The sequence below is a fragment of the Myodes glareolus genome, chromosome 8 (genome assembly GCF_982192425.1).
Source record: "Myodes glareolus chromosome 8, mMyoGla1.1, whole genome shotgun sequence".
Taxonomy (NCBI): domain Eukaryota; kingdom Metazoa; phylum Chordata; class Mammalia; order Rodentia; family Cricetidae; genus Myodes; species Myodes glareolus.
Window position 1 is genome coordinate 18,419,732 of NC_142033.1, and position 21,267 is coordinate 18,440,998.

The 21,267-nt window shown below is 42.0% G+C and overlaps 1 protein-coding gene and 1 long non-coding RNA gene across 3 annotated transcripts in view; one reads left to right on the top strand and one right to left on the bottom strand.

The window, feature by feature from the left end:
* The window catches only part of Slc4a4 (solute carrier family 4 member 4), a 412,005-nt gene that overhangs the window by 372,694 nt on the left and 18,044 nt on the right, over nt 1-21,267 (bottom strand). For both annotated transcript variants that reach the window (XM_087908890.1, XM_048425042.3), the window contains one exon: nt 19,511-19,570. In XM_087908890.1, the coding sequence (XP_087765016.1) occupies nt 19,511-19,524 (14 nt within the window). In that variant the 5' untranslated portion in view covers nt 19,525-19,570. Of the gene's footprint in view, nt 1-19,510; nt 19,571-21,267 lie in introns of those variants that run through there.
* Nucleotides 562-4,642, top strand: LOC146893786 (uncharacterized). The gene is made up of 2 exons (XR_015002663.2): nt 562-974; nt 2,887-4,642. It is a non-coding gene; the product is annotated as an uncharacterized LOC146893786 (long non-coding RNA).

The following is a 21,267-nucleotide window of genomic DNA, read 5'->3' on the forward strand; positions in this document are numbered from 1 at the left end:
AATGTTAATATTTTAATGGAAGTGATAACTGGCCTCCACAGAGGCTTCATTTACTGACCCTGTGACTTCGTTCCATTCACAGTGATGAATAAACAGTAGCCCCCATTAGTCAACTTAGCTGCCTGGTTTGTCATCCCAAGGGCATCCTAAGAACACATGGTGTCTATCGTTTGGAGCCCTGCTTTGTATGCTGAATACAAAATGGATTTGGCAAGTATATCCATGCGGCATTCCTACTGAAATTCTAACGAGACCTCTTAGCATGTGCCCATTACCAACAAGGAGCGTGTCTTTGGGTCCGGAGCCACCTTCACCAGGATTGTGGCTAAGTTCACATGTGACTGTTTTTTCAAATGAAACTCCTCACAAAAGTCTTTAATCTTCCAGAAACGGGGGGAGTCTGTTCCCACACTGGCGTACTAACCTCACCCGTGGCTCCTTTATTCTTCCCTACTTCCTTTTTCTGAATAATGAGCACTGCTCTTATCTGTTCCAAGTGACCAGTGAACTTCTGGCTGACTCTCAAAGAGACTGGAATCACACATGAGATGATCCGTGGACGAATGTACCAGGTTCCTTCTCTCTAGTCAATGGACTTGGAACCAGTTGTTGATCTCTGGGTCATCAAAGACAATGCTCAGCATTGAGTTCTTTAGCATAGAAATTCCTCTTACAGGACCTGTGATGAGCCTAACATGAAGCATTGAAACAAGGTTTGCAATGAATATCTGAACCTGTGCTCACAAAAGACTGACCAGGCCAGACCTTAAGGATACACAACCAAAGAGACAAGACTAAAGAAATTTCAGGATCTTACGATTCTCTCGAGTCTGCAGCACTGGGAGTCTACTGAGAGTCTGGAAGTTTAACCAAAATGACATCAAAAGTTCTGAGAGTCTCTGTCACTGCCAAAAAATTCCTTGTTCTTTGAGACTGCCTGAGCTGTACTTCAATGCCCCAACGATTCAAAGTGGGTAAGTACTGTATTCATCTGTGGGATTCAGTTTAGCTAAGACTGAATTAGAAGAGCAAGAGATTCTTATGTCATTGATACTAGGAATCCTAAAGTGCTGGAATCAGAGACTTGAATGGAGTCAGTAAGGACTAGGGCAGGGGTAGAGAGGAGAGGGAGGAGTCACTGGACAAAGCTCACGAAACCCCAGTTAGGTGGGAGGAATAAGCACAAAAGGTCTATTGTGCCACATGGTGATTGCAGTCAACAGGAAAGTATATACTCTTGAAAATAACACTGCTCCTACCTCAAAGAAAGGGTTATGTTGCTTAACTTGATTTAGCCATTCCTCAGCCTGTATATCTATACATATCTTTGGAGATATTATAGCCATTTAATCTGCATATTTCAAAATGCCACGCTGCACTCAGTAATGGCATAATATTTATGTCAATTAAAGAATGAATACATGGAGACTACATCAACACCATGAACTTAGTCAGGCTGAGATTCACGAAGCATTCAAGAACAACTTTGGTTTTCTACCGTGGCTATAGGGCATGTTGGGACTCAGCACTGGCCTGACAGCAATTGTGATCCCCCAGGAAGCCCTGAAAATGGCCTCCTGACATGTGTCTCCCCCTCAGCAAGGTGTATCATCCCCGTGGCTTTCAAGTTGAAAGCACGTACTGTGTGCACACATAGAAAACAAGACCCAGTAGCATTCATTCCGAAGGCCCTGCTAAAGTTACCACCATGCCATCGAGACACAGTTATCCCCATTTGGGAAGCAGGACTAACTAAGCTGCACCGCTACGGACTCAACTTTGGGGACAGTGCACCCTTAGACTTCACAAAATAAGAACAAGAAACAGATGAAAAGTTGCTTACACTCCCGGCAGCAGTATGAACGAGAGCTCCTGGGCCAGGGTTAGGACAGCAGGGGAATTGGCAGCTTGGGCTGCTGATCAAAGCAATCTCCTCAAATACTCAATGATATTGAGAGGCTGGGACCAATCAGTGAGGGAGCAGGACACAGCAGAAAATATGGGGCTGGTTGTCAAGTTAAGAACATAGTCTGGGTCTCACAAAGAGGATACAGACATTAAGCGTAAGTCCTCTTTCCTCACAAAATGGTGGTCCCCCTTGGCGGGAAAGCTGGTCTAAAGAGCAAGCATTGTAAATAGTAATAGGTCACGTAATAAATAGTCAAGGTCATGTAATACTGAAACCTAATCCAGACCAGAAGAAGTAAGACTAAAGAGGAGCAAAGAGCAGCCTGCTATGCAATGGGAGAACAGTACTCTAGGTTTCAGTAGACTTCCACACTTTATTCAAGAACATATCCAGGTTAACTGGACATAGAAATGCTTTCATATTAAAAAGCAGTTGCAATGGGAACCCTTTAACCTGAATTGTGGAGTGAAGTCCGCTCCCAGAGATGATCTATGTGTATGTTTCAAAAGTCTCCCCAACCCCTTGACCCATGTCCACACACTAGGCCTCTGCTTGAGAACTGGAGATGGAAGAAGGGCCAGGCAGCACGGGAGGCCGTCTCGTGGAAACTTCATGGGGGAAATCAATGACATACCAACGAGGCAGGGTAAGGCATTCAGTAGCTGCCAAGAGGACAAAGTCTGGCAAGCATTTTAGTCCTGGGGAGTTGTAACAAGAGGAAGTTTAAGCAGTGCAGTTTCTGTGTTGGCATAAGGGCAGTGGCATCCGTGAGAATTAGGGAGCCAACTGAACACGCCCAGGGTAGTCTACTTCCTGGTCCTCCCGCCTTTGTGTAGCCCCGATCCTTGACCCTGAGCTGCCTCTTTGACCTGGCAGAAATGGTACCGTTCTAGTTTTAAGGCAAAGACTTCTGCACTCTGAGGGAGAGTGGCCATAATATGTGAAACCTGACTTCTCCATACCAACCTTGCTATCAGGAAACCCAGAAGAGTCACATCTAGATGCCGCATGGAGAAGAATCTAGAAACTCTGCCAGGGAAGTGGCTTGGCTGCCTGTTCCAGGAGAGTACCAACTTCGGAGACATGAGCCATCTCAGAAATTAGCAACATACCAGACAGAATCACACTCCCCGTGCTGCGTAATAGTCAACTGCGATCATCATAAGCATGAGCCATTGCTGTCTGAGCTACCCAGCGTTGATGAGAACAGATAGCAAACGTGTGGCCAACCTATGTAGGAAACAGGACACCAGGAGGATCGAGTGAGGTGTCTTCCATGCCCCCAGCTCACGGCTCTCCCACGTCTTTCAGGGCCAGGAATGAAAAAGACCTCAGTGGCATCACCATAGTCCTCATTTCCACAGATCACACCCTGTCAACAGTGGAATGTCACCAACACTTTGGACATAAACCTGCAGTCATGCCTATGGCTTCGATGTTCAGCGATCGCAGCTCCTGCCGCATTCCCCTCATTACCATCTGCTCTGAGGTGACCTCAGCCCTTGCTCGGTCTCGCCTGCCCTGCAGTCTACACAGGAATGTGCGTGCTGTCCTTCTCTTCAGAGGACAAGAACAGAAGACACTATGATGTGCGCATTGCTTGGGGTCTGTCAACACTAACTATAAGGGAAACACTACTGAGGCAATTCCAGCTAAGGGAGACTGATAAAGCAACCTGGGATAGGACCCGCTGGTTTTCCCTTGGTATTATATAATGTCTGGATGCAGCCGCCAACGAAGTGACAGTCATCAAGGTCTTACTTTAGAACTCAAGGCTTTAGGACCTCTGCACCGCCTCTGGCCATCCCTCTGCATCAGGCAGACCCTAACCTACCCCTGCCCTGGCTCTGTGTAACACTGACAACAGCACTGAGTATTGTCTAAACTGAAGCTGCAGGAAGTACAAAACCCAGCACAGGGTGCTGCTTCTGTTACCATAGGAGTAGACAGCTCTGGGAAATTTAAAAATAATTCTGTAGCTTCCTTTGAGCAGAGACTCACCGTCAGCTGAAACACATTTTAGAGCCCCCATCGACACGTGTCTGGGGAAGGGGTGGATTAATAATAGCTTACATTTCTATGGTGCTTTTCATCCCAAGGATCCTCAAACAAGGGAAACAGGCTGAATCTTTTCTCCTCGTGGAAAGGAAGAACGCTAGTGAATTGCAAAGCAATCCTAAACACTACAACTAATTACAAAGAAATTTACTTTTGTAAAGTGTCAGGACATAATTATTATTTTTTAAAAACTTAAATAGTATTCACATCACTCCTGAGAGCTCACAAAGAAGTCCCACCGTCACCATTTCACAAGGCTATCATCTCTTTCCAACAAAGACAGTTGCCGTGCCAGAAGACTTAGCGACATCACGGGTGGAAAGATTAAAAATAATAATAATTAACAGTGCGCAGGGAGCTCCATCTGGAGCGTTTGATAACACAGTGGGAGATGGATACAGATGGAAAAAGGTGGGTGGCATGGGTAGAATTCGTCCTGATCCCATGGGTTTAGGACCCTAGCCATGCTCAGATTAGTGTAGGCTTTCATTCTTTCTACTCCCTGCTATTCAAACAGAGCAAACCAGGCCACAGCCATCGTGTCTTGCCAGTCTCCAGGGTCTGCACAGTCCCTGACTCACAGAATTACCTGGCCTGGCTTTATGACGTGGTCAGTAGTACATTTAGTGTCATTGGGTAATCCTAAATTAATAAAGCATTTCATTCCCTAAAGCACAGATTCTTCCTTACCTTTCCCCCGAGTGATTTGCATACACTTCTACACAGCAATCCCGGGCACAATGCTGGTTATTCTGAGCCTTTCCCTCTGATTGGCAGCTAATTAGAACCCTGAGATGTTGGCAGGTGTTGGGAAGAAAAGATATCATAAACCCAATCACAGCACAGACGATGGCTTTTTAATCGCCTGTTTAAGTCGCATAGTGCCTAACTTGCTTTTAGGATGAGTAGTTCCTTGATCCTTGAGGCTTCCTGAGCAAGGAGGACCTCTGCTGTTAAGAAAGAACCAACATGTTTGGAAGGAACATAATGAAGGCAAAGCAGGAAGGAACAATGAGAAAGATCCTTTAAAAGAAACAGGGTTCTTTTTGTTGACTTGTTTCCTTTGTGCAGCAGTGCCTCAGCTAACAGGACAGACAGACAACCCCAGTCTCCCCACCGTTCCCAGCAAACAGGATCTTACAACGAAGGAGGCTGGGAGCAAGTAGCTGAGAACACAAGATTATCTAGTTGGCGAGACGGAATGTGTTCGTTGCATTGTGACTCCGAGGCATGCCATTCTTTCCCTTTGGTGTCAGAGTCTGAGAGGCCAGCGTGGAACACTTCCATGACAGTCATGGAGGGATAACACTTTCAGAATAAGAGAGATGGGGGAGACTTTTTCCCTCTGTGTCACTCACTGAGGGGGGAGCAATCCTGTCACTGCGACTGCTTCACACAACCTCCTCCCACAGAAGGTTCTGTGAACTCCAAAGATGTCTCCTTCAACTTGATTTTCTCCAAAAAAGGCACTGATTACCCAAAATTCACAGACAATCTCATATTCACGTAGGCTTAGGCTCAGTGGGGAATACAAATGTACCAAAGAGGGCCTTGGTTCTAAGAAGCTGTAAAACTAAGATATATATAAAAAATACAACAAAGGAGATAAATACATTAAAATGTGGTCTCCCTTAGAGCCAGGAGTGCATTGATAGTAAGTAAATGGACACTGAGTATTCATTTAGCAAAATAAGAGAACGCGGAAGACTGCAAAGGTCTGGGAGTCTGAGGAAGAGAGACCGGAAGGCGAAGGAAACTGAGTCAACCAAAAGAGGGAGCGCCCCAACTTAGACACTGGAGTTGAATTCCTATGGATAAAATACATTAATAAAGATGTGTTTCAAGAATTGGGAATAAAGCAGGCCAGCTGAAGAGACAGGGTCATTTAGGAAGATGCTTTCTGACAGTTTGTCACACATGATCACAATGTGAAAGGAACACAGGAATGTAGAAGTGGGAGAGAAAGCTGTGTGGCTATGAGACCTGGCGCTAAGCTACAGGAAACTCCCATGGGTATCAGACATATGCATACACATATGCAATGCATGTAACAGCAGTTAATTTTTTTAAAAGGCCATGAATTTGAAAGATAAAAAGGAGGGAGATGTGGAAGGGTTTAGAGGGAGCCAACAGAAGAGGGAAATTATGTAATTATACTATCAGCTCAAAAAAATATTTTATTTTTAATGACCAATGATGGGCTTGGTTCTGCTTGAAAGTCTCCTGACCAACATATTTTAACTAAACCATATGTGATAATTACGATGTAAAATAGAATTTGTCACCGTCCCTATGCTTACGTGGCACAAACCTCTTACAATACTACAATCAATGACCGTGTGTGTGTGTGTGTGTGTGTGTGTGTGTGTGTGTGTGATATCAAATATTTTATGTATCCTAACTTGTCAGAGAACTTCTTGGCATGTTCCCTGAGATGCGACCTGACATACCTACACACAGTCACCACCAGAGGAAAATAAGCAAGGGACACATGTTCTTGTGACACAGTTCTCCACTTACTAATCAGTAAGTCACAAATCATCACTAAGTCATACTATTGATTAGATTGTACAATTACTGACCACTACAGCAACATCAATTTTTAAATACATTTGAACTTCCTCAGATTACTTGGTCCTATTAGTTTCATGAGAATTTGAATTCACCCTCCCGTGATAAAGTATAAATATCACAAAAATGTTATCTAGAGGGAAACATAAAGGAATTTTCTAAAACTTGACAATAATTCTAAAAGCCTGCTTTTTTTTTTGATTTTTTGAGACAGGGTTTCTCTGTAGCTTTGGTGCCTGTCCTGCAACTAGCTCTTGTAGACCAGGCTGGCCTCACATTCACAGAGATCCTCCTGCCTCTGCCTCCTGAGTGCTGGGATTAAAGGTGTGTACCACCACTGTCTGGCAATCCTGTATAATCTTACTAAGAGCAAATTACATTCAATTATAAAAAGCAAACTTTGATCAGCTATGCTATCTTTCTATCTTTAGAAAATGCTCAAAGTAATTGTCATATAAAAAGATGATCAAAGAAAATGTAGCTAAACTTCCATGAAAATGACATGATAGAAATGTATTAACAATTGACTTACGAAAATATTATTTCCAACTTATGCATAATTCATGAAATTTCCTGATTTTCCAAAGTGATTGTGGGCCAAGGAGCTGATTTAGTGGATAGAGTCACTTGTCACCAAGCCTGACTCCCTGAGTTTCTGTCTCCAGAACCTGCATGGTGGAAGTTGAGCACTGACTCTCACAGGTGTCTTATTCCACATGTGCACAATAGCACATGTGCGCGCGCGCACACACACACACACACACACACACGCCAACACACAAAAATAAATTCAAAGCATGACTAACATGTTGTGATAGCTTTTCTCATGGCAAGTAAAAATGTTGGTCTGATTCTACATATTCAACTTTGTAATTCCTTCCTCGTAAATGGGGTTTCACCTTGGGTTCAAGCATTACAAAACCTGAACCTGTCTGCTAAAGGCTCTCAGCTTCTAAACATTCTGCTAGTTCAGTGCCACGATGCTGTCTTCTGAAGTCTCAAACAAAATACTACAGTGAACCCCATTGTTAAACAGGACACTGAGTTTATGTTTCAAATGTTTGTTTCAGTGATTTTAAATCATTTTGGCAAAAATTTTGTCAGCTCTGATCCCTTGCATTGCTGTTGCTATGCAAGGTAGCTCAGAGAGTAATTTGTATTAAGAATAAAAATGTGGCCATATTGTTCTCTTACACTTATAGTTATTATTCTTCTTGTTCTTCCTTCCTGAAATATGTTTAGGATGTTTGTCCATACCAGCAACCATAACCAAAGCTGAGTGTGGCTCACATCTCTAACCCCAGAAGTCAGAAGGCAGAGGTAGGAGGATCATGAGGCGCTCCAGACCAGCCTGGGCTACAGCAGGAACTTGCCTCAGAAACAAAAACAATCAAGGCTGCAGAGGTGGCTCAGCAGTTGGAAGCTTATATCACTTTCCCAGAGGACCAGGGTTCAGCTTACGGAACCCACATCAGGAAGCTCACAACCACCTATGACTCCGTAGGTGGATCCAGTCCCTTCTTCTGGCCTCCATAGATTCCTGCATGCGTGTGGTACACATAAACTCACGCAGGCAAACACACATAAACATAAATAAAAAATTGATATCTTCAAAAACAGTCCATTTATAACCATATGCATATAAATTGGTATACCTCAGCGTAAAATGGCAGTTAACTAAAATAAATGAGGACAATAGTTTAATCTCCCTTAGCACTTTGGAATACCATCCGTAAGAGACTTGCTATCATCTAGTTTATAATTTGAAAGGTATTTCTTGTTTCAGTGAAATATTGGCAAAGTTCAATTTCTTTTCTCTTATAGTTAAATTACATAGATACAATTGTTAATACAACACAGAAATATTTTAAACGTTCTACTAAATTTTTCCTATTCCAGATTTCTAGAGGGTTGGTTTTCACTTCCCTTGAGTCTGTTTACTTTAGAGACAACAGCATAGTGAACTTCTTTTTCAAATATTTATCTTTATTATTGTTTAACAATATATATATAACAATATATATATAACAATATATATAACAATATATATATATATATATATATATATAACAATATATATAAGAGGGAGTGATTGTGGGCACATTTGGGTGCAAGAGCCCTAGGAGATGGGATCCCGTCCCAGCCTGGTCCCTGGTCAGCCACAAAACAACAGTCTCTCCTAAGCAGTGAGCCATCTCTCTAGTCTCCCTAGTGAAGTTCTGTTAACAAAGAAAGGTTGGGGAAAGGAAAGGAGGGGACAGGAGAGGAATGGAGTGGAAGAAAAGAGAAGGAAAGCCACTAGCGATATTTGAGCGAAGGAGAGACATAAAAGCAATTACTTGGGGGAAAGGAGTTTAGCAAGAGCAATTGAGATGATCTCTGCCTGAGATGATCAGGCTTTATGTGGATACAGTTGTCCACACGTTGGCGCCATTTGTAGCATGAGGGCCGGCTTGTTGGGGTTTTTGTCCTGCCCAGTACTTCATAGCCGGCAAGCCCAAAGAAAATCATACATAGGACTCCATAAGATTATAAACTGATTGGCCCATTAGGTCAGGCTTCTTGTTAACTCTTATAATTTATGTTACCCCATTATCCTTATCTACTTTAGCACATGGCTCCGTACCTTTCTCAGCTGTGACAGCTTACATGTTGTCTCTTTAGTGATCTGCGCAGGAGTGGCTGGGGAACTTTCTGCTTCCAGAATACTCCCAGTCTCTTTGCTCCGCCCCTACTTCCTGTCTGGCTTTCCCACCTATACTGCCTGCCTGGCCAATCAGCATTTTATTAAAATATGATTGACAGAATGCAGACAATTCTCCCACATCAATAAATTTAGATGAGTACAATAATTTCATTTAAAAAGCCCCCCGTTATTCTTCTGGCTGATAGAGTAAGGTTGAGAAACTGTGTATCAAACCGACAGTGATGGCGCGGGACACACCTTTAATCCTAGTACTCAGAAGCAGAAGCAGGCAGAGCTCTGTGAGTTCGAGGCAGTCCGGTCTGTAGAGTAAGTCCAGCCAGGGATACACAGAGAAACCCTGTCTCCAAAAACAAGGGGGAAAAAAAACACTGAAAATCAAAGCCACCTCAGGCTACATGCTATTTAAATGAGTATGGTGTTAACTTACTTTTCAACACTGAAATACTTTACTTTTACCATTTTTTTTTTTTTCCGAAACAGGGCTTCTCTGTGGCATTGGAGCCTGTCCTGGAGCTAGATCGCACACAGCAGGCCACCACTGCCCAGCTGCTAACTTTTTTTAATATTAGCACATACTTGGCATTAATTGTTAAATAAAAACTGCTTACTTAGCCTCTAAGCCTTCTCCCTGAATACTTCAGTAATTCAGGAGCTACATAAAAATATTTAGGAAAAAAACTGTTACTTTTTTTCATTTAACATGTTTAATTATGTTTCTTATGGAATGAGAAATGAGGATTCCCCTGTGTCTTATCACCCCAACCCATCAGAGAGAAGTATATCCAATCCTACATTGTAACTTGCTTGTACTAATTTGCAACAGTCAATTCAGTCAGAAGATTGCAAGCTAATTTTTAGACTAGCATTATTATGAAAAATTGTACAAACTTTCAACAAAATAAGTAATTAAAATAAGGCCATAACACTTAAAACACTTCCTATTATTCGATATTGCTACTATCTGTGCTCACGGTGTGTGCATGGCAGAAGTACTGCGTGACCCCTGTGTATGTCCTCCCAGCTCTGTTCAAGGATATTGGTATTCTGATGAAGGCCTTAGTGGAAGTATTTACACGGAAATCAGCAAATACCAAAATCCACACTGATTCGCTGGTTTGCTCATTTTTTTTAGACTTCAGAAAAAAAAAAGGGGAGAAAATTTGAAGAGATATTTAAAATGTGCCAAGTCTGTACTCATTAAATTGTGAGCAGAACAAAATATAGTGCAATGTTTCCCCATTGGTATCAAAAATACCCATTTCAGCAAAGAATTTGCTCATTTCCTTAGTGACGGAGTGGCATATGGCTCCGTTCGTTGACTTGCTGTTCATTATTTCCTGAGGTAAATGAAAACTCAAGTAACTTCCATATCAGAAGCGTTCCCAACTGTCAGCTACAGCCACTAATTGTCTAGACTTTGGAGAAATCAGAAAGACACGTTAGGATCTGTTACTATGAAATTTACAATGAAATTTTTGTGTATTTTTATTACTTGTAAATTATTGAGTATATATCCTTTTGTGGATCACATATAAAAATTCCCTATTAATATGCACAAATACGTATATTTGGAGTACTTTTTGTTAAGCTTTTACCAGCATATTGCTGGTTATATAATTATTTTTATTTAATTACACAGTATTTGCGTGATATGAGCATACAAATATCTAGATGAGGTTTTTTTTTAATAGCATTTGTTTATCTTGGGGATACTAACTATCTTTCCTCTCTATTATCTTTAGCATAATAATTCTCCAATTTTCTTCCCTTGGATCGAGGTAACTGTGGGGTTCTCTATACACGGAATGTATAGAGAAATAACTCTCTCCGCTATCACTGTATCCCCTTACAAGACTGGGTTGATTTTGTGCTAGGCTGATGCAGCAGCATTTTTCCTGAGACAGTAATCACGTTAGGTGTGTATGCATGCACACGTGTATGCACAGACACATGTGCGTATGTATATGCACAGACACGCGCACATAGGTGTGTATGTGCATGTATGTGGGTGTATGTATGGAAGTCAGACAAAACTGGGTGTCTTTCACAACTACTCTCCACTTTATTCTTTTTTGAGATAGAGTCTCGCCGAGGCTCAAGGCTGCCCCGCAAGCCCGATGTCCTGTGTCTGCCTGTCTCTCCAGGGCTAGGACACAGGTCTGCTTATGGCTTTCCACCAGGGAGCTGGGGACCTGGCCCGAGGAACTCACACTTTGCAAATGCTTTACTGACAGATCCATCTCCCCAGCCTTACTCCTTCAATTTTTATATCTCAAATCTTCTTTCGTTCTCTTGTTCTCCTAAAGTATAATATTAACCTGACTGTGTTAAGTTTACAAGAAAGCTATGTGGGGACAAAAACAAAAGGTTTGTATTTTCCCCTGATTTTATTGTTACTTTGGCTGGGTATACAATTCTCAGCCTGAGTTCATCTTTCAAGTTTGAGATTATAACTCTCCTTTTCTTTTAATAATCAATATTTTCCATAAATTCAATAATTTGGGTATTTTCACTTTGAAAGTAAAGTAAATGTTTTTTTGATGTTTTTCTCATTTATTTGTAAGGCAATCTATGTCCCAAATAATCTTCAACTAGGCTTTTGGGCAGGCCATATAAACTGTGAAGTATATTTTGCTTTCCTAAATATGTCCAATATCAATCAGATTACAAATAAATGACCCTCTGACAAAAAACACATTAAATACTTCTTAAGTATTTAATTTTTAAGTATTAAATTTTCACTTTTTAAGTGAAAAATTATCCAAACCGAAGGATGTAACATTTCACTCGTACATTTAACAGATTTGAGAAAGTGTTGGGGTGACGGGTTCATTAGTAAATACTCCATGCAAATGTGAAGATCTAAGTTTGGGTGCCCTTGTAAAAGCTGGGCATGATGGGAGGTGCCTGCAACCCCAGCACCCACATCAGAATCGTGCCAAGTGAAAAGAACAAAGAATATGTCACATGATGTCATTTATATGCGGAATCTTTCTTTAAGTCATACACACAGATGGAGACTAAAACAGCGGACCTTCCCGTGGAGATGAAAAATAAGACATCTAGTCTCAAGATATAAAGCAGAAAACATAGACATAAGAAATAAATTAAAATAAAATAATGAAAACAATAAATAAATAAAAAATGTAAGCACACCATGAGGATGTAGTTAGTAATAGCGGACCGTTGTGTTTGGGAGATTTACAGAATGAAGAAGCCGCAGCTGCTCTTGGCTGACGGCATGCGATGGTGGTTCTCTTCCTTCATCTCACCGCAGCAGTGATTCTCCTATACGTGTCTGCACCGTCATGCTGGGGGTCCCTGGCAGGAGGACCAGCATCTATCCCTGGTGCATGAGCTGGCTTGTTGGAGCCCATTCCTTATGGTGGGATGCCATGCTCAAGTTTAATGTAGGGAGAAGGGTCTTGGTCCTGCCCAACTTAATGTGCCAGACTTTGTTGACTCCCCATGGGAGCCCTAATCCATTGGGAGCAGTGCTGGGAGGTGGGCTAGAGGGAAGGTGATTAAAATAATAGTAAATAAAAAATAAAAACCACTGGAATGCTCAAAAATTATGCTGCATGCCTTAAGTAATCACAATAAAAGGTATTTTCCTAGTGAGAAAAGAATTTGTATTTATAACATAACTTGTGGGAGTACAAAGTAGAACCACCACACACACACAAAAACCACACTTCCCCTAAATTTCCTCACTTTGGATGACGGTCCCTAAGAAACAGATTAGCTATCTATAAGGCCACATGTGAATTGGATGACGGTCCCTAAGAAACTGATTGATTATCTGTAATACATCATGTGAATTGGATAACAGTCCCTAAGAAACAGCATGGTTTTCTATAAGACCTTATAGGAAGGCAAGTTCTGCAACAAATTCCCAGGGAACCTCACTGTTGTTAACTCTGCTTTCACTACAGAGATGGGCATTAGTCACCTCATTTTTGTGTGATTCTTTATCCTTGAGCACATAAATTTGATCTGATAATAAAGTTTGTCTGTGTCCTTTGTAGCAAGAGATACTACAAAATGGCATTTTACATAAAAGGATCAGGTAAAAACCAGTTGGGGCCAGTATAGTGACACATACCTGCATCCCTGCACCAAGACAGAGATTAAGGCAAGAAGATGAAGTTCAAGGCCAGACTAACACAGACGTCTTTATTTTTATGGGCAATAGACATACACTTTTGATTATGTACTAAAATGTTTAATAGTTTGAATTCTTTGGGAGTATAACCCTGGCACTTCAGAGACCAGTCCAATCCTTTCCCTTTCGTTCAAATTGTGCGTCTCAACCTCTAATCCAGTGACTCTTGTTCCCTGAGCTAGGGATGATTCCCACTACCTGTTGGCTTCTATGGGTTCTTAATTAATGTACAAATTGACCGCAATTAAAGATGGACCGGGAACAGAGTCCAGTGGAAAGTGTACAAGGAAGCAGGCGGAGTGTAATTTAATTATCAGAGCTGGAATTTGTCCAGGACTCCGCCTGCCATCAGGAAAGTACCCTGGGATCTTTAATGACCACAAGTGGTCAGGATTCTGGTTTTACACTTTGTCCAATTAATTTCCAAGCACATCTTCAGTTAGAGCATTAGGTAAAGGAACTGGGGAATCCACTCTGCTAATAAGCAACCCGGGGACTTGTACTAGCTTCCCATGGGATTGTCGACGGCGCATGGATAGGGTGCGTGATCACATAAGCACATGCTTAATAAGAAGCACTTCCATTACAGCTAATGAACAAGACACAGCTCACTCATTTCTTCTCCACCCAATTCAGGTGAAACTATCTCTACAGTGCAACTCAGATTAGGATTGAAAAGTGCTGGAGTCTGGGAAGATTCCAGCATGCCTCTGCTTTAACTATGGTCAAACGCAGTAGAGTGCCCGGGGTTGTTTTGTACGTGACTGCTGCCCTCTGGAGGAAGTCACCATCATGTATATAGCTCAGGGTTTCTTTCCAAATCTTGAGGTAGTCTTCAAAGTGAAATTTCAGTATAGAGCTTTCAATTTATCACATGTTCTGTTAATAAACTGCTGGTTTCTTCAATTAGTGCCCTCTTCAAAGTAAGACGGTGGTCCCTACTATTATGAAAACAAAAACCTGAGAAGCCCCTGCTTGTGTGCATTTGCCTTAGTGAAAAGCAGACCGGCTCAGTGGTCAAGAGCACTTGCTGCTCCTCCAGGGTCAGTTCCTGGCACCTGGGTCAGGTGGCACAGCGCTGTCTGTAACTCCAGCAGGCGCCTCTGTACTCCGTGGGTAACTGCATTCATGTGCACGTACCCACATGTAGATAGGTACACACAAATGCATAATCAGTACATGCTGAACTCTTTTCTGCTCTGAAAAGCCTACCTCTATGGCACCTAGACATCTCTCCGCTGAACAGCCGTACTACCTCTGAAGTTTATTGAGGGCAGATATTTCCTGGCTCTAGTTCGCATTGACTCCATCACCATGACGCAGTACGGCATCCAGGTGTTTGAAATTTAGTAAGCCCTGAAGGTCAGTCTGTGACCCCCTCTGGAGGCAACACCATGTGACTGTATGATTCTAAGAAGAAAACCACATCAATGTATCATATATAAGCTACACACGTCTTTCTTCCATTACTGTGTTTTTTTTTTCTTCCACGAATAGCTTCTGCTTTAGATCCCAGCATTGCAATCATCAAGTTTACTTTCTCTTTCTTCAGGAACCATTGTATAAAATTACTCTGGGATCTTATTAAAATCCAGGCTAATTAACCTGACCGTATTTATTTCCACACTCAGATAATAGGAGTAATTCATGAGAGACGCAACACTTCGGACACAAGGGAAGTTAAGATGCCTATGACGCAAATACAGGCACTAGGAAAAGATGATTGGACAATTTCAAACTAACTGCTACTTCTTCCTGTGACTGTAGCTGGTCTCCCAACATAATGTTTTGTTTTTAATTAGGGGAAAAGGAGATGTTTGAAGACATTACAGAAATCTGGTACGATGGCAGCCAGAGTGGAAGCAGGCAGCTTCGTCTTGCCAATGCAATTGAGGTTCTTATTCATCTGTAAAATGAGAGGCTTGCAGAGCGAGATCTCTCCGCTCCCTTCTTGCTTGCAACTGCCAACAGTCCACAGATGTTAGCAAATTTAGTTCTGATAAATGTGCAAAACCAGCAGTCACCTGCTACCTTCAGACACAGAGGGACGACAAGAAGAACATGCTTCTAGGCCAAATAAGGTGAAGAGCTGCCCAGATTTCTCTCAGTACTAAGGGGTTTTCCAAGTCACAGACTTGTTCCTGCAAAAACCTACACAGCCCAGGGCAAACCACGGTGCCTGGACACCCTACAGAAAGAGATGGATAAGATAGAAATGAAAAGTTTTGAATGTTCTAAATGTAAAGTGCCTCTTGGCACACTGAGAAGTGTCCAGGTTTGGATCACGCTGATGAAACATAACAAGTTACTTCTAAACTTGAACTGCATGTGTGTGTGTGTTTGTGTGTGTGTGTGTGTGTGTGTGTGTGTGTGTGTGTGTGTGTGAAAGAGAGAGAGAGAGAGAGAGAGAGAGAGAGAGAGAGAGACGCACTTGTGCATGTACATATGTGTTTCTGGGGATCAAGGCCTTCCACATAGGAGGCAAGTATTCTTCCACTGAGCTATATCACCATCCCTTTTGTGTATTCATTTATTTTAGTTTTTCACTCAGGGCCTCACTAGTTACCCAGTTAGCCTTAAACTCATGCTGTAGCCCAGACAGGCTTTTAATCCACAGTTTCCCTTCCGTAGCCTCCCAAATAGCCCATTACCTCTGCTATCAAGTCCAGATACTTCCAAACCTCAGAGGTATTCCAGTCGTGGTTAGGAGAAAAAATACAATCAGAAAACAAAAGAATCTGTCCTTTACAAGTCAGGAATAAGTTCAATAAAGGACAGAGGAGCCCTTGAGAAGGAATATAGAGAGATTTCTTCATAAGGTGGGGTGGTATTGTACATAAAACTGAGTAATAACCATATTACAAGCTGAAAAGTCTATCAGAAAGCCGATTATATTAAAAGGAACAGTTGTCTCCCAAACAGACCCAAATGCATATAAACAAAATCCAGTTGACTTTTCTTACCAGAATACATGATCTTAGGTAGGAATCATACCTAGGTCCTAGCTTCCTAGACTGTATATTTCTGACTCCCGTACACTCTCGCTCTATGGATTTAGGCTAAGCATCTACTCAGAGTTCTTCTAAAATTTCATACTACTTTGTCTGAAGGTTAATATGAAGGATAGTGCAGTGTGATGACAGGATTCTGGGATGCTGAGGAGGAAGAAGCCTCAGTATCCTCTCTCCGCCAAACAAAAACTGCACCACGATGAGACTGGCGGAACGATGCTAGAGCTCCAGTCTGTTAAGGTTTGAGACCTCCAAATCGGGGTGATAAACTGAGATTAAATCTGACCACTCCCAGCCTTGCTAGCCTTCTCGCACCCCATCTGATAGCAAGCAGTTGTGCCTGTGGTCCTGGAAGCAGGGTCCTCCAAGTGTCAGAAATCTGCCCTGGTCATTGATCTGGGCTTCTGATCTCAGAAGAGATGGCAGTCAATTGTTGATCCTCTCCTTCCTTTGTAGTGAGCCCTCTGCCACTCTGGAGGGTTTCCAGAGGATCTAAAAGGCTGGTGTTTCTTTGCTCTGTCCCCACCCTCTGCCTATAAAGTATTTTATCTTGCCAAAACTTAAATCTCTAAATTCATCAGAACTCAGAGCCTTGCCTTCCCTGCTATCTGTCTTGTAGCCTGGTACAAAAAGAGAAAAAAAAGGCAACAGGAATCTTCTAAGACCTCCATTTCATCTTCACTTCGCGTCCCAAGCCCCCAGCTATTCAGATATGTCAGAATCTCAATTTTACAACCTCAAGAAAGCCATTCTGGCACATGGACTATTTCCTTGAGCCCCCACAAGTTTCTACCTTCTACTTCAGCCTACATACTCCTTACACATATGCGTGATCCACAGAGCCCTTCTCTCGCTTCTTGGTTGCACTCAGCTTCCCTTGCTAGGTGAAACTATAAAATTCTATATCATCTTTTCTTTTAAAGCATTCATATGCATTATTGTAACTACTCATTCTGTTCTTTTATTTCCTACACTAGATGAGGGTGAGGGATAGCTTTGTTTCATTCTCTCTCACACATCCAGCCACACACACCGGTGCCTAACACTCATCAGACTAAGTAATTAAATAAGAAAGGGCAGTCAGTAAACATCAAACGCCATTCAAAGTCTACACAGTCAATGGACAATTGAGCCAATAAACAAAAGGCAGTAGACACAGATATCTCACATCCAGCCATGATTAGGAAGCAACTAATTTGCAAGTCCCGCCTTTTCTTAATCCTGGAGTCATCTCTTTTGTGAAACAACCCTGTAGTGCTTGTATAACAGGCAGAGAACATTCCGTTTGTTGGCGTGGCTATCCTAGAGCCTCCGGGGCATCTTGGCAGACCCTACAGGGCCATCTGGCCTTTAGCATCCCTCCTGAAGCTCATTTCTGCTCCTCTGTGATCAAACACTCTGCCATTGATCTTTTCCAGGATGTAAGGTTGTACCTGCTGTTTCCTGGCTACGGCATCTTGTCAAGAGTAAGTACCAAATGGCTTTGCACCCCCATGTGGAAGAGGTTCAAGTTTTCCAAATTCTAAAAGTTCACCATAAAAGCTTGGGAAGCTCTTCTCAACAGACGTTCGTAGTTCATGAAGTGATTGTGCTCATACAGTGAGTAAAAGTAGCAACTGTTGTCTTACTAGACAACAAAAAAGAGGCAAAAAATGTCTAATACTAAAAGTCCAGCAATAATCACTTTCAGCCTGTCTATTGAACACTTATGGCTATCTATAAAACAAAGGTCAATAGAATAAAGCTAATTAATGTAGAGTTCAGCTCTGAGGAACTTCATTGAAGACAGTGGGAAAAGAAAAACCCTTCCCTGGCTTGGGAAAACAGGGACTCTTAAACCAACTGGACCCAGACTTTAGCACAGAACACATAGCTTCTTGTCATCCCCTAAAAGTGTGGCAGAAGACTTAAATTTACTATGTAAAATATGTTATAACATAAAACAAGAACAAAAGAATACTGTTAAAAAGCATGTAGTTAAAAACCCACCAGCATGCAGGACTCTGCAACATTCTAGTGCTTTCTCCAAGAACCTATCCCTAGGAAAATAACATCATCTATAAAACCATAAAAGCAGCCTCAGGTATCACAACCCTGTAGAACTGAATGCACATCTCTGCGAATGCCCTGTTTGCACCATCAAAAACATGAGCCAGAGATGCACATGGTGCTTAGCATCCGGAAGGGGATCTGTGCGTGCTAGCCCCACGCTGCACAAGGTATTCCAACTTGTGTGCTTTTCCAATCCATTCTTCCCAGGCTTCACCTCTAAACAACAAGATGTGAACCAGCATGCATAGATGCGGGCCAGCTGAGACATCCTGTTAACGCAGGATTTGATCCTCCAACCTCACAAACCGCAAAGGGACAAACTCATGCACCACGTGATTCTTTGTTCCCCTCCTCGTAATCAAAACTCTACTAGGAAAGTCTGTGTATTAAAAAGTATAACGACAGATACATTTTAGATCTTTTCCCCACAGAGGACAGAGTTTCCCTGTGGGTTTTGTTTTTTTTTTTTTTTTTTCCCCAGTCTGGCTGATAATTTGGTGCCAGCACCAACTGCTGGTTAGATCATCCAGTCAGCAGGTGGGGCTCGCTGTTCCCTTACTTGTGTGATTTTGGTTCTTGAACATTGAGAATTGCCAACAATCCCAAATGGTGTCTCATTCCTTCTCTACAGTTGGTTTCTATTTAAAGATAAAAACTATCACATTTGAACTAAATTTCAATAAGACACACAAGTGACAAGCCCCTGTAAGGCCAGTTACATGTCTGCTTATAATGAATGGGATGGAGATTTTTATATCAAACCACAACAGCAGCAAGTGCATCTCTATATGATTCATTCATAATCACCTTCAGAAAACCTACACGATTTAGTGAGCGCCCACCACTGTCACAAAACAACTCTGGGAATTTAAATCAACAATACTAGGCCATCACGACTTAGCAGTTTTGAACCAGGGTAGAGCACTTGCTTTTAAGAACAAAAACCGCTTCGTTCCAAATGATTTAATCTTCCGTAAGTAAAAACAAAGGTGGGAGGGTTAAAATGCAAGACTGTCACGCGTGACTTTCTTACTTACAAAAGGTCAAGCATCCGGGCTCAGGTTTGTAGCCAGAGGAGGTAAAACAACTGTGGATATCTGTGAAAAGAAAAATAATTGGGCAATGTATTTCGAACACCATAAAGACCTTGGAGTGATAACCTGATAGTCACGATATCTAAACATAGACCAGAATCTGGCCTTCCTGCCACTCTCAAGTTCCAGGCTCAGGATTCTATGTCTAACTTCCTCTGGCTTTGTTGCTGATGCAGTATATTGTACAAATTCCCATTACCTAGAAAAGATTTAAAATTCAAGGATTTCAGCGGGTCATAGTGGCCCACATCTTTCTTTTTATGTATTTATTTTTATTTTTATATGCATTGGTGTTTTTCCATGAGTGTCAGGTCCCTTGGAACTGGAGTTACAGACAGTTGTGAACTGCTGTGTGCTGGGAATTGAACCTGGGTCCTCTGGAAGAGTTTCTCAGTACCCTTAACTGCTGAGCCATCTCTCCATCCCATCCCGTGGTCCATATCTTTAATCCAAGCACTCAGCAGAGGCAGGCAGATCTCTGTGAGTTTGAGGTTGACCTGGTCTGCATAGTGAGTTCCAGGACAGTCAGGATTACATAGTGAGACCCTGTCATTAAACCAAGGATTTCCAGTTTGATGGAGGAGGGTTATCTGTCTATTGTGTTATTTTCGTTGGTCAATAAAGAGACTGCCTTGGCCCCTTGATAGGACAGAAAATTAGGTAGGCGGAGTAAACAGAACAGAATGCTGGGAAGAGGGCTATGAGGCAGACGCCATGGAGTCAGCCACCAGGTCAGACATGCTGAATCTTTTCCGGTAAGCCACCACCTCGTGGTGCTACACAGATTATTAGATATGGGTTAATATCAAGATATGAGAGTTAGTCAGTAACTAACTCTCTAGAGATAATGGGCCAGGCAGTGCTTAAATGAATACAATTTGTGTGTTGTTATTTCTGGGACTAAGCTAGCCATGCGGGAGCCGGGCGGGACAAAAAGCAGGCCTGCCTGCAGCCCCTCACTACACCAGTTATTATTTTTAGTTAGCATACAAAGTAATGGTGTTAATCATGACATTTTCATACATCCAGACATTATACCTGGATTTTAAGTTGCTTCCCCACCACACTTCCTTATCTCCTTTTTGTAGGTCTCCTTCTTCATCATCTGCCTGTATGATCACACATGGCCTATAATCTCTTCTTGTTCCTCATCTCTACTCTCTCTTCTACACATACATACATGTGTGTCTGTGTATATGTATATACATATATACATATACATATATAATTGGAATTTAAGTTTCTTGCTAGAAAGCTGCATGGGAAATGTGTCCCTGCAGACCTCCCCTTATGGAAGTCTGTAAATGAGCTGGGCACGTGGCGCATTGTTGCAGTCCTAGCCTTTAGAAGGCAGATATAGGAGGCTCAGGAGTTCAAAGCTAACCTTGTCTGAGTTAGAGGTCCCTCTGGCCCACGTTTAAGAGCCTGTCTCAAAACAAGTCTCTAAATCTCTCTACTGACTTTCTATTGATATTTTTAAATGCATAATAAATATGAATAATCATTTCCACGTCTGTCAAAATCCAAATTTTACTATAAGAGAATGTAAAAAAAAACAGAATTTTACTGAAATATAGCAAAATGCAAATCTGCTAAAATCCATCAACCATGTAAGAATAACTGGTACCGGCTGGGCAGTGGTGGTGCACACCTTTAATCCCAGCACTCGGGAGGTAGAGGCAGGTAGATCTCTGTGAGTT